This window comes from Halichoerus grypus, chromosome 8 (assembly GCF_964656455.1).
Source record: "Halichoerus grypus chromosome 8, mHalGry1.hap1.1, whole genome shotgun sequence".
Lineage (NCBI taxonomy): Eukaryota > Metazoa > Chordata > Mammalia > Carnivora > Phocidae > Halichoerus > Halichoerus grypus.
The window spans coordinates 33,706,865-33,720,842 of NC_135719.1; the positions used below are offsets into that span (position 1 = coordinate 33,706,865).

A 13,978-nucleotide genomic window follows, 5' to 3' on the forward strand; every position below is an offset into this window, starting at 1 on the left:
TATCTCTCCATATTTGAAATGTACTGCTTAACACTTAAGGGTTTATATACAATATGTACATATTTACTCCCAATCAATCAAAAAGTAGGCAGAACAGAGACTTGAAATGGTTAATACACATCTGAAAATGTGCTCAGCCTCCCTCATCAATAAGCTGAGATATGCAAGTTTTGAAAACTGCACTGTACTCTTTTTGCATTAAATTTGCAAATATTGAATTGGCAGACTGAACTCTCAAAGATCAAACTGTCCAGTACAGAGATGGGGGATGTGTGGGAAGGGGCATGGCATTATTCTATTTATCTAAAGGACAGACGTAACATACACCTATTGCTTGATTCACCTTGGGCTGTTCTTATTGCATTTCATGATGATTTTTGTGTTGTTCTTGTTGCCTACAGAACTATTCTCTCCTTGACATGAGGCCACCACCACCTGCAATGATCACTTTAAACAATTCTGTGTACTGGCAGGAATTTGAAGATACCTGTGTCTATGAGTGTCTGGATGGCAAAGACTGTCAGAGCTTCTTCTGCTGCTATGAAGAATGCAAATCAGGATCTTGGAGAAAAGGGCGTATTCACATAGACATCTTGGAGCTGGACTCATATTCCCGGGTCTTTTTCCCTACATCGTTCCTGCTCTTCAACTTGGTCTATTGGGTTGGATACCTGTATCTCTAAATGTTGCTATGGCGACGAGTGAAGAGCACTAGGTTTCCCTCTTTACCTTGCACCCTCCCCAGACCAGTAGTGACCAACTGCAGTAGGAAGGAAGGAACACTGCTCAGTTTATCTGAAGTTATACATTACCTTTGAGCAGTACAGGAGTATGTCGCAAATATTTCTATTAGGTATTTCACACTCACACACATGTGTGTGCACACACACATTAATTGAGTTTTAAAGTGATATTCTTGCTAATCCCTTATTAAATCTGTAGCTTGGTGATGTTTATGAATGGTTTTTGGATATTGGAAGCCGTTGCCAATTGTTGCCAAGAAACCTGTAAAACATGCAAGCAAATATCCAAGAAGATCTCTCAGGCCAAGACCCCTTCGATAACTTTCCTTTGCAGCCCTTGGATGTACCAGTGCCCACATTCGTGGAGCCACCGCTTGCTGGTACACACTCATGCCGACCTCAGCTCCACGTTCCTGGGCAGTCTGAGTTCAAACGTGAACTGCAGTGAGTTTTGACCCAGTTTCCTCTCCCTGTGGCCTCTTTTATGCTGGCACCATCATTGTTACTTAGCATTCCTTTATCAAATAATCTCACCCTAGGCTTGGGAAGGGTGTATATGCATCCACAAGTTTCCAGTTGAGAAAAAAATAGGATTTTAAAAATTCTCATGTTGCTGAATTCAATGATGTTTATTGTCTCTGAACATCAGTTACTACTTTATTCCAAACTACTGAGAGTCAGCAGTATTTTTACCTTTGGGTTCTGGGACTAGTTCAGCTGGAGTTCAACACTTTACCTTAGTTGTGTTTTACTAGACCAAAACACTACCCCAGAGTATGCGTCTTGCTTATGTTATGCTATTACAGGGTCAGTGATTATCTTCATCTTGCAAAGACAGATATATAGCATTCACAAGATTTTGTCTTGAAAATGTTTTCCAGAGTGTGAAAGAATTGTAGATAGAATTTAAAAATTTCTTAGGCAATATTAACTTTCAAGTCAAATCAAACTTAGATGCAAAAACAAGGGCAATGGCTATCATCAATGATATATTTTGATGAACAAAAATTATTTTATACTTTGAAATATGATTATGTAGCAAAATCCCAAAGAAAAAATCCCCTGAAATTATTACTCTTTTGATATTTTTATAACACAAAACTAACTTGCTTCTTGATGTTAGTTCTTTGTTATGACTGGATGCCAGTATGTATTTCACAAGACTCTTCAGAAGTTTCCCACCATTGATAGGGAAAAAGAAAGTCCTATAGTTCATTAATAATGCTTTGGCATTATTAAAATTTTGGTACTAAAATTTTGGTACCAGTATCTCTGTGCTTCTCATTTTTCTCACCCAGAAAACTGAATTAATTTTATTGGAAACCATAAAATTTTATTTTAATTGTCTATTGTAAATATGATTATTACTCAGAAAAAAAGGTAAAATAATATACAGAGAGAATATATAAAAGTACTGATTTCACACAATTTACTGGACGCAGACCAGACAGAAGGGGATGGGAGTGGAAGAGGCTAGAAAAGTAAAATTAGATGAATCTGTTTATTTTTATGAACATCATTCATATCAAGTGAATGCAAGTATATTGGGATATGATCACCCAGTTTTCAAGGACTTAGTCTATAAATAGTGTGAGATATTCAAGCCCATTGCTTTTCTTCCTGTCAACTCCCTGCCATTTGATTTGATAGTTGCTACATAGACCACAAGCCAATTGGGTTCGATCTAGCAAATTCAGCTTAAAATATAAAATAACAATAAATATTTGTGGAGAACCAGGTTGAACCTATTGGCTTAATAAAATTTCTACTCTATTGGAGAATTTCACCTCCTAGCACCCTTGTTCTGTTTCTTATGCATAAACCACCTTCTTAACCTGGCAGTGGTGGTTTGGAGGCACCCTGACCAAAGTAATTCCTCCATGTCCCACCAAAGCATTGAGTACCCATGGAAGGTGGCCAAAGGTCAGTCTTCTTCAAACATAATTTTCAATTTTATGAATTTATAATATCTAAATATGATGAATTTCAACCCATTATGTCTTTTAAAAAGTTCTGGAGGGAAATGAACTTTCTAGTGAAATTCTTCTTGGAAGGAAAATAAACTTAGAACACTTTTATAACATAAGTTTGGCCCAATTTTACCTTTAAAATTTTATTGATGCTTCTTGTTTCAAAGCCACTCAATATTTAGGTATCATTGGCAACTCTTATGAAATTATATATATAGGATATACGTATCAATAACCTGTTTTCTGAATCCAGCCATTCTCTTCTCCCTGACCTCAGTCATCCTGCTGATCTAAACACATTAGGTTATCATTCATTTTCCATGAAGGGAAACTTTCATCTCAAGAGAGTCTAATAGATGTTCACTCACAAAATGTAAAATACATTTCTGTACATATAGCAATCTACCCACAATGGGTTCTGACTAAAAAGAACTCAGACATCCCCTCAGAACACATTAATGTCAGTGTCTCTGCAGGCTTGCCTGTTCAAGTTCTCTTTATCAATTTCAACTCCTGAGATGAGCCTTCAGTCCACAATAGAGGAGAGTGGCATGTACCTCATGCAGATGCAGAACTCAGGGGCTTGCTTATTAAGTATGTATGAGTTTACCTTTTGGAGAAAGGAAGAGGAGAGGCACAGGAAGAATGTGAGGGAAATGTATCACTCTTAAATTGAAGGACTCTCTTTCACCAGTATGCTTGGTTAGTAGGATTTGTGTGAGGTATATGGATGTAAGACTGTTCTGCACAGACCCAGCACCCTTACAGCTCTGCCCAGCTTGCTTTGCATTTAGACTGGAGAAATACTTTTGTGGTTTTGTGGCAGCTGGTGGGGAAGTTGTCTGAGTGACTGGTATCCTGAAGGTGCTACTGTGTTCCTTACTTTCAGAAATACTGTAAATTGGAGAAATGAGAGTTCTGTATTTTGAAAAGGATTTCTAATTTCTTACCACTGTGGATCATACTTACAACTGTGACTGTCTCTCCTGTAAGATGCATCCAGGTTGAGAGATTAAGAGAAGGCATTTCACATTAATGGAATTAGAGAAAAATGCCTCTTCAGAGCCTAGAAAGTACAGTCTGTACAAAGTCTCAACACCAATGACCAGAGGAGAGATTCTCAGGTACTGGACAGAGAAGGAAAATGTTACTATAATTTACTCTGGACCCAGCCAATACTGCCCCTAATTTGCCCAAAATATGCCTTACAGTAACATACAAAGCTTATATCATACACATCTTATAGATTTTCCATTTCCTGTGATCACATGTATTTCATGCCAGGTTTTTTTTATTGTTTATGAATGGATGGAGACAGGATTTTCAGTTTTTTATGTGCCAAGCAGTCTTATCCTTAATTGTCTATCAATCAGTTAAGAACACAGTTTTTGTGGCTTCAATTGTAAAAATGCTTGTTCTCCATGGCAAAGTATTTTCAGGCTCCATAAGGGAAATTGGAGCCAACCTAAAAGTCATAGAACCTTCACACCAAGTCTTTTTTACCTGGCCATAGCTTGCTGCAGTAAAAGTGTCTAGACATATTTTTGCTGCTCTGCAAAATATCACAGTCTGCAAGCAAAGGTGGGTAATTGACAACCCCATTTTGCATTAACAAATACTTGCCACAACTAGGAAGCAATGGGCACTCTTTATCTAAAGGGCTAGAAAACAAGACAAACAAAACCTCTTCTTCCTTGATCATTTTTATCTCAGCTGCCAATCACTGAGAACTTTCTGTGATTTACTTTGCAAACTTGAAGAATTATAATTGGTTTCCAACCATTATACTTATCACTATATGAGATCAATGTTCTCAAGACACAAAGCACCTTGAAATCTCTCCATATATGCAACTGTCTGCTTTTTCTGAGAGTTTATGAACTATATACATATGAAGTTTCATCATCAATTTCTGTAAAAAAAGAAAAGTTAGTGAATGACTTGGGATAAACATAGATATAAATATACATTGAAATGTTTATCATTAGTCTTGGGCTTCAGAACACTATTGTTTTTAAAATATTCAGAAGGGGGTCTGGAAATAAGGAGGGGAAACAGATTGTAAATACACTGTAAATGTGAAATTCACAAATTTCTGTTGAGTCCCCTTCAAATTGCCCAAAATTGAGGAAGTATGCAATCTGTACTTGTTTCTTTCTCTCAAATTTGCCTGTAGGAAACCTTCAGGTTCACATGGTTTAGAAGTACCTCCAAATTGTATAATAACATACAAAGAACCAAAAAAGAACAATTCAGGCTAAATGACAAATCCCTTCTTGTAATTCCTTCTTGACTTACTTTTTACTTAAAAATAAATTTCTATCATTATAAGGAGAAAACATGTATATGTTGAGATAACAGGATAACAACTCAGACATTCATATTTCTGGGAGAATAAAAACTTGGCTTTTTAAAAATGTCTGATAGTTTTGAAGACTAGAGACTAGAGCATTTCGAATCCTCCTTTTAAAATTTCTTCTGATTACAAGTCAGCAATTCCAGGCTATAAGCCTGGTCTAGTTCTAGTAAAGTCAAAAGAGAGGTTGTTCCCTACTGTTTTGTTTTTTTTTTTTCAAAATGTCCTTTAGTTAAATGATGCTTTGGTTTTTAATGTTGGCAATAAAATACCTTAAGCTTCTTATTACTCTGCTCACATAAAAACCAAATTTTAGACTAGTTTAAATCAGTGTTAAAAATTAGTTGAACAGTCACTAACAAGTTTTCAATGTTTTGAGCTAATCAAGTAGGTTTTTCAGATTGTATAATATAGGAACATGAGCTAGAAAATTAGGAAGACCAAACACACAAACGTGCACACACACATGCACACACGCATACATACTTCCATACACACACATGCACACACACAAAGCAAACACTGCTTGAATGCAACATTCAGGTAATTGAAGGAAATGTAAATTGTTGTACTTGAATTATTCAGATAACGGCCTACTCTCACCACTTCATTTTTCGAATCTGTAATCACGACACAGTTTTCCACCCCAGTGGATCAGCCCCACAAAGTGAGGGTGATAATGGTTCCTGCAGGGAAGTAAGGTCCTCTATGTCTGTTGAACAGTTTAAACTCAACAGATTGGAAAGAATAGTGAAGATTGATTGTCAATAATGAAATCCCCCAGATTGAGAAGGTAGCTGCTATCTTTTCCTCTTTTCTAGTTATTTGGAGTTTCTTCTTTGTTTTTCCCACTAATCAGTTATTCACAATATAATTAAAGTTCCCAATTTCCATTAAAAGGTAGAAGTCCTAACTCACAGTCAGACTGATTTTCAGGAACAAATGACAAGAGCTTTGGTTTGATTAGAATTTATTATAATAGTTTTTTATTATGCTCTGTTCATATTTATAAGAGCAGGGGTTTGGGGAGGTCAGTTTGTCAACTGAGTGAAAGCCCCCCAATACATAGAGTAACAGTTTAGTCACTTTGATGGGGAGATCAGACCGCCCCATCCTCTATCTAGCCATGACAGTCCCAGTCAACCCATCCACCATTTAGTTAACATGCCCCATTCCTTTAGTCCATGCACTGGCTAGTGCAGGGTAGCCCTGGAATCTATAGAAAAACTTCTAAAAGAAAAGAAAAAAACCTGCATTCGGAAGTAACTTTCAATGCAATTACAAGATAAGTAATGATAGAAAATTCACATAATTTGCTGACTAAATTTTCGAATTCCCAGCCACATAGGATAAGATTTTAGAAGAAATACACTATGCTGCATCACTATAACCATCATCATCATCACCATCACATCACCACCATCACAATCACCACCATCACCACCATCACTATCATCACCTTCATCACCATCACCACCATCACCATCATCACCACCATAATCACCATCACCATCACATCACCACCATCACCATCACCACCATCACCACCATCACTATCATCACCTTCATCACCATCACCACCACCACCACCACCATCACCATCACCATCACCACCATCATCATCTATATCCTTTTTCTTGTTCCATACTAGTCCTTAGCTATTGATCCAAAACAAAGGTTTAATGTTTTTTCCAAATCATAATGAAATTAGAACTTAAATTAAGAAGAAAATGGATAAGTTTCATTTTAGTTTAAATATTAAATACACAGATCATAGCTTAAAATGTTGCTTTCCTAAAACATTTCCATAACTTCTCTGTGTCCTCCCAGTTCTATCTACCCTTCTTCAAACAAAATTTGAAACAATTCCTTAGGAGAACACTCCACTTACTTTCATTTATTTTGGGTTTTGTATTTGTTTGCTTTGTTTTATCTCACTTGGCTTTTGTATTCTTTTTCATGAAGATAACATATGTATTGGCTAAGAACTTTTTCCCTAAAATGGATGCATCTGTGGTGTCCACAGATTTTCTTCGCCAAAAGGACAATCAATATGCTTCATATTATACAATTTGGGTCTGGGCTTTGATTTCCCCCTAATTTATCTTGAGATTTTTACTTTGAGATAGAAATAGACACAGGCAAAATATATTGATTAAATTTACAGTGTTTACTATTATCTGTTCAGAATAACTCTATGAAAACAGTGTAAAAGATACTTTCAATCATTCTTGACCTTCAAAATGACTAATTTTGTGCTAGTGAACAATGTTTACATGCATATATTTGTAAAACCACATGACATGTTTTTCTTTACAAGCAGCTCCTGGACTGAGTGAAAGGGTCATTCCTCATTTTCTGTGGAAGATTTTAGAAGAGTAATAATTTCCAGGGATTGGGCCTGGGTTGTCTTGTAAGAAGCAAAGGGCCATCTTGTGTTTACATGCAGTGATGTGTGTATTTGTGTATGTATGTACAGTGGTAAAACTGGAACAACTTATTAACATGTGTATTACTCTACCCATCACCCCAAATGTAGTTGAAACAAGTAGAAAGGAGCACAGTTTCCTAGTGGTAGTGTATTAGCTTACTAAGCATTTAGTTAAGGAAAAGGGAGTGAGGGAGAGATAGAGAGAGAGAGAGGGAGAGAGAGGGAGAGAAACTGACAATCTCTACATTTTCTGGAAATGTGGAACCACATTCTCTCCTAAAAAAAAAAAAAAAAAACAAGTTTAAAACCTGATCAGAAGTTGGTTCTGAGTTCAAACAAGCCTGCCTCCTATTGAGAACACCTGATCATATTTTCACTTGAGTGCACATCTGAGTGATTACTTGATCATTTGTGCAGGTGGTCAATATCATCTGATAGGCTACAAGTAGTTCTCAAGATGTAGGTGGCAAATAGCCATCCTCACACTTGTTTAGGACACAGCTTTCCAATATAACGTGAGAAAGCATCTATCAGGTCTGGTGTGAACCATGTGACATAGGAATTAGCCATAGTGCATGGACTGCCCTCTCTTTTTGAAGCCTGTGTAGGAAGTAAAACCATCTTGAGCCCTGGGGGATGCCCTAGACAGAAAGGAAGGGCAAAAGCACGGGTCTGCTCTCTGCCTCAGTAGAATCCTTCCTGCTTGTGAAACCATCTCATTCAGTTGGGAGGAAGGTAGAGGGATTCCAGAGTCTGAGAGCATCTTGGAATCAGCTCTTAGCACACAGTGCAGATGAGCTTGCTCCAAGAAGGGGTCCACCCTGCTCAAGTGCGTGCACCCAACCCTCTCCAGCAAGTGGACCAAGGACCAGGCCAGGGTCCCTGCCCTCACCAAGTGGCCTCCAATGGCCCCTGCTCCCCTGTCGTCCTAAAAGGGCTTGGAAGCCCTGACTCCCAGTCTTCGGGCTATCTCGGTCCCTTCTCTACTGTCCCAAGACGGTACTGAGGTCCCGCTGTTCTCCTCCCCTCTGTCAAGGATGTAACTCCCCGCTAACCGTGCAGCTCAGCTCGTGGTGTCCTAGTGAAACGAGGGCGCACTAGCGCCCGACGTGCCTTGGCGACACGGGCGGCACCGCGCCCCGCTTCGCCCGTACGGTCCTGCCGCAGCCTCTAGGCCCCCTGCCCTGAGCCAGCTGGGCCTGGTGGCTGGGCCACCCTCTGTATTTGTATTTGGATTCCTACGTTTGTACTTCTAATACAAATAAATGCACATGTTGTCAAAAATACTTGAGCCAGGAATGAGCATCTTTCTGGTTTGGGGTGGCCGACCAGGAGGCTGGGGAAACGCAGGCTGGGGTGGAGGTCAAGGGTGCAATTCTGTATGACTCTGCCCACCAGAGGGGCATGGCAACAACTGCCCCTTTTGGGGGCTCAGCTCCCTGCTCAGCCCCACATAGGGACAGATTCTGCAAATGTTAAAGGGGAGGAGGTTAAGTGTCTTCTCTGGCAGAAAGGTTACAAGTGGACAGTGTCCAAAGGAAATGCCTTCCTCTTCCACTCCTGCCAAAGCCCATGAACAGAGATTTCGAACCCATCCCAGAGAGCAGGAGGCCCCACTCCAGCCAAGCCAAGGCAGCTGGTGCCAGCCTTTGGGGCCTCACCTGAAGCTTGGGAGTGGATTAAATAGTGTTGGCAGGGATCCTACACCTTCTATGCATCTGGAAAGGAGAGCTGGCCACCCCCAATGTCCAAACACTGGCTCCGTGGGGTGGTGCTGCAGCCCCACATTACGTAAAGGCAAACCTTCACAAAAACCACAAATCAATTGCAACTACCAGCACTGCAGGTAGACAGAAAATTTATACTCTAGTCCCTTTGAATTGAGCACATATTACTAAAAATGAACAACCCCAGATCCTCCAGCTCACATACTATGACTTCAACAAGACTGGACTCTTCAACAAGAGGACTCCACCTCTTCTCAGATGGGCACTGTGCTGGTGGAAGGTAGGGAGGGGGCTATGAGACATTTTCTACCACCTCTGCGTGTTTCTACCTCTGCTCTCAGTCCTAATAGAGGACTCCAAACATGATACTGTGTTTTCAGAAGTTGATTAGACCTCTCCAAGGTATCTAGTCTGGGGTTTTCAGCAATTACTTCTAGGATTACTTCAATCTGTGCTTAAACACTGGTGAACATTTCATGTTCTTAATTGCTTCCTCTTACTAGAATTGTCACATTCTCCCTTGCCTGTGGCCCCTTCAGAGATAAATTATAACAACAGGTCTCATGTATGGAGGACTATGTACTAAGAACTCTGCACACATTGAATCATTCAGTCCTTCCAGCACCCTCTGATGGAGGTACTGTTTTTGTCACCATTGTACTGATAAGACAACTAAGATGTGGGTTAAAATAACTTGTCCAATACTGTAAACCTAAAAAAATGCAGAAAAAATTATTTAAAGGCTAGAAATATGACTTCAAACACTTCAAACCTCCTGTGCTTAGCGGCTACACACAGCCAGTCAGTGTCTTGAAAACCTTGATATTGTGGAGTGAACTTCTGAGACAGTTCTTTTACTGTGGTAGCAATTCACTTTTTAACTAACTTAAACACACCATTGTTTGGAAAAGAGCATCTCTTTCAAAGGGGCATCTAAAGAATGTGTTAAAATGGCACACTGAGGTGATCTGTACTTGATAGAGATCCAATAAAAGCTACTCTCAACTAAAAAGTAATACATAGAACGTTCACTCACTTGATTGCTTGACTTATAAATTAAGAAGAGAGTTCATGCTCAGGAGCTGAAGGTACTAGATGCAGAACGAGAACTCTAGGTGAAAGAGAAACTTCATAAAGTCTCAAGATTTGGGACCCTGAGACTTGGAGTGGCATGTTTAAACTTCTCACCTCACACCAAACTAGATTCTCTTTTCTGAAAACCTTTCATTGACTTTCCCTGGGCCATTAGCCTCATTGGTCCAGGCCCAAAGCAAAGTCTCATCTAAGCACAGGCCAGAAGGAGTGCCTCAGGTCTGTTCCTAGGGGAGATGGCAGATACACCTGGGACACAGCAGTATCTTAAATATTTGTATTGAAAGGATACTGGGAAACCTGCCTGGAAGTTATTTTAAGGGTTTTAGAACTAGAAGGGACCAACTATAAGGCTGGGCTGGCTGCATTTATATATGAAGGGATTAAACAGCACCAGCAATTAATTTTTAAGGTTAATGATGAACTAATCAAGAAAAATGACTATTTAAACCTGGATTCACAGTGGTATTTAGCCAAAGAAATTGAGATGCCAGCACTTCCTTGATATACCATAGAGGAAAAGCCTAAGTCTTTGCGAGGTGGGAATATTGGAATGGGTCCATCATGTGCAACTAATCCATCCACCATCTAACCACAAACAGGGACACTTAGGGATAACCCCCTCACCTAGAGGCTGAGAAAGTCATTGGTGAGGGAACTCCAGCATCCATGGAAGCTCAGGAGAGGCTGCAGATGATGGAGATGTGCTACCATGGACCTGAGATCTCTGGTTTCAGTTGGAATTATTAAATCTTGGAGTAGCAGGGCCAGGTGGTGTGACTTAACCTTCAGGGGCAGTGGACTTAATGATCATAATAAGCCCTAGGAATGGAGGAGAAATCAGAGCATGTCAATCCACAAACATCTGAGACAGTGACTAACTGATGCCAAAGTCTGTAGTAATGACATAGATGCAAAGCCTACAAAGGCATCGCTTGATGTATATAATCAGGGAAGTTCTAGGGCAAGCAGGCAGAAACTCATGCTGACATAATAAAAGTTAATGGACCCTTACTGCAGCCCTGGTTTAAGCTGATTCACAGAGTCAGAGTCCCCTTGTGGAGCATGAACCAGATCCCTTTGAAAGGGACCCTGCATCATGGCTAAAAGTATATCCTGAGATTCCTCCTCTAAGCTTTTCCCAGAGAAAAAGAGCTATTCACCAGAGTGACTGTGTCAGGAGAATTTCTAGAGTTATTTGATATTGGTTATGAATTTTAAAAATTCCCTGGGAACACAAAATGACACTAGGTCCAAGGTCACAGTGGGGTTATGGAAGTCAGGGCATAAACAGTCTTTCTTCTTTCTCTTTGCCTGTGCCAATCCTCCAGGAGCCCAGAGGACTAAGGCTCTTAATGTGTAATAGAAGTACACATACTGTAAATCTGATGGAATCTCCACACATTTGTTCTTTGAAGACTGAGAGACAAAGGCTTTAAGAAAAAGCATTCTAGGGACGCCTGGGTGGCTCAGTCAGTTAAGAATCCTACTCTTGGTTTTGACTCAGGTCATGGTCTCAGAGTTGTGGGATCGAGCCCTGGGTAGCTCAATCAGTTAAGCGACCGACGCTTGGTTTCGGCTCAGGTCATGGTCTCAGGGTGGTGGAATCGAGCCTGGAGTTGGCTCCGTGTTTAGTGTGGAGAGATTCTCTCTCCCTCTCCCATGCCCTCCCCCTCTCTGCCTCCCCCCACCTCCTCTCAAGCTCTCTCTCTCTCAAAGAAATAAATAAGAAAAAGCATTCTATGTGCAAAAGTGTTTTCCAGTGAAGTCACAGCTAAATCTTGCCGAATGAAACACACGATGGTATTTAAAGGAAATAAAACCAGATTACTAAAGTAACCAAGATATAACTGTTCATGTGACAAAAACAGTCATTTTCTTTTTTTTAAGACTTATTTATTTATTTTAGAGAGAGAGAGAGAGAGAGCACGAGTGGAAGGGGCAGAGGGAAAAGGGAGAGAGAATCTCAAGCAGACTTTGTGCTGAGCATAGAGCCTGACTCGGGGCTCAATCCCAGGACCCTGAGATCATGACCTGAGCCAAAACTAAGAGTCCAACACTTAACTGATTGCACCACCCAGGCACTCCAAAAGCAATCATTTTCTATCATGGTTAACACAATATCAACAAAGGGTATCCCATACCTTTAAATGTCAAGAATGTAGAAGTCAGGGATAAACATGTTCTTATTAAATCAGTAACAGAAAAGCTCATGGTTTTATTTGTTTGGGGCAGTTGAGGTAGGAGACAAAGTGCCTTTTTCTTTCTGACTGTGTTCCATACAATGTTCCCCATGATGCAGAACAGGTTGTCAGTTTGCTTCCACATTTGCTGACTCATGGAGTGAGGACTACTACAGTATGAAGGTCAAGTGGAAGCTGGCCTAACTGCCCCAGTTTGCCAAAATAGTAAATCCAAAATATTGTGATATCCCTGGGGGAGTTTCAATCTCCTTCCATCTAAGATGTAAAAAATGAAGGGGCGATGATTCTACCACCCTTCTGTAACTTGCACATGTGTCTGGTACAAAAGCTAGACAGACCTTAGAGAATGACTTTTTGTAATAAGTGACTTTGGGGATTGTTATACAATGAATCAAGTTACGATGCCATTCACAGACTATTCCAGATGTGATATATTTTCTGGAGCAAATGAACAAAGTCCCTGGCAGTTAGTGTGCAGCTACTAACCCAGGAAATGTTTTGATTTTAGTCCCAATTAATAGACACATTAAAAAATGATTGTCTTTCACCTGCAATGACCAGTAATACACTTTGACTCTAATATGAGAACAATGTAAACTCATGTGCTTCTGTCATAATCCCTCTGGGACCTTAATTATATTGATATCCACAGAGCATTATACTAGTCCATTTCAATGGATTCAAAATTATTTAGGTCTTTCAAATGGCAGAATTAAGGATCCTAGATGCTTTAGTAAGAGACTTATTCCAGAGTCCAATAAATTCTGGGGAAGCCCAGAGTCCCACTATATGAGTGACTTTCCCAGGAGCCAGCTGACCTTGAGCATGTCTAGATAGTTCCCCTACATGTAGAGACAAATTGTTCCATCTTCAGTCACCCACAATAAATAAATAAATGTTTGATACATCTCTTTGGACTTTGGAAGCAATATATAAAACATGTAGATATAATGTTTTGACATATTTATTGCATAGCCCATAAAACTGAAAATTGGGGGTAGAACCCATAGCAAAAGAAGTATTTGAAGTAGGTACAGGCTGAAGTGCACAGTAGGCCTTGTGACTCAGCAGAGCCAATGGTGTTTAAGGTATCTGTGACAAACAGGGATGTTGTATGGAATCTCTGACAGGCTGTAATAGGAAAATCACAATGCCTATGCCTTGAGTTTTGGAGCAAAGACTTGTGCCCCTCTATTGACAACCATTCTCCATTCCAGTAGCATTTCCTGGTTTGCTAGTGTGCTTGTAGAGATTTAATGCCTGACTGTGAGTTGCCAAGGAAGATATGTGGCCTGATAGGCCCATCATAAATGGAGATGCTATGTATGACACCATGCCTTAATAGAGGTGGAAAGCATAAGCAATTTTGCATGAGAAGCAGGTACAGATTCTCATGGTATCAAGTCCATATATAAAGTAACCATGACAGAAGGGATTGAGGACATGCATAGGCTC

At 40.0% G+C, this 13,978-nt stretch overlaps 1 protein-coding gene across 3 annotated transcripts in view; it reads left to right on the forward strand.

The window, feature by feature from the left end:
- The window catches only part of GABRG3 (gamma-aminobutyric acid type A receptor subunit gamma3), a 742,225-nt gene extending 735,728 nt beyond the window's left edge, over positions 1 to 6,497 (forward strand). For all 3 annotated transcript variants that reach the window (XM_078079003.1, XM_078079001.1, XM_078079002.1), the window contains one exon: positions 402 to 6,497. In XM_078079003.1, coding sequence (XP_077935129.1) covers positions 402 to 683 — 282 coding nt within the window. In that variant the 3' untranslated portion in view covers positions 684 to 6,497. The remainder of the gene's footprint in view (positions 1 to 401) is intronic.
- The last annotated feature ends 7,481 nt before the right edge of the window (positions 6,498 to 13,978 follow it).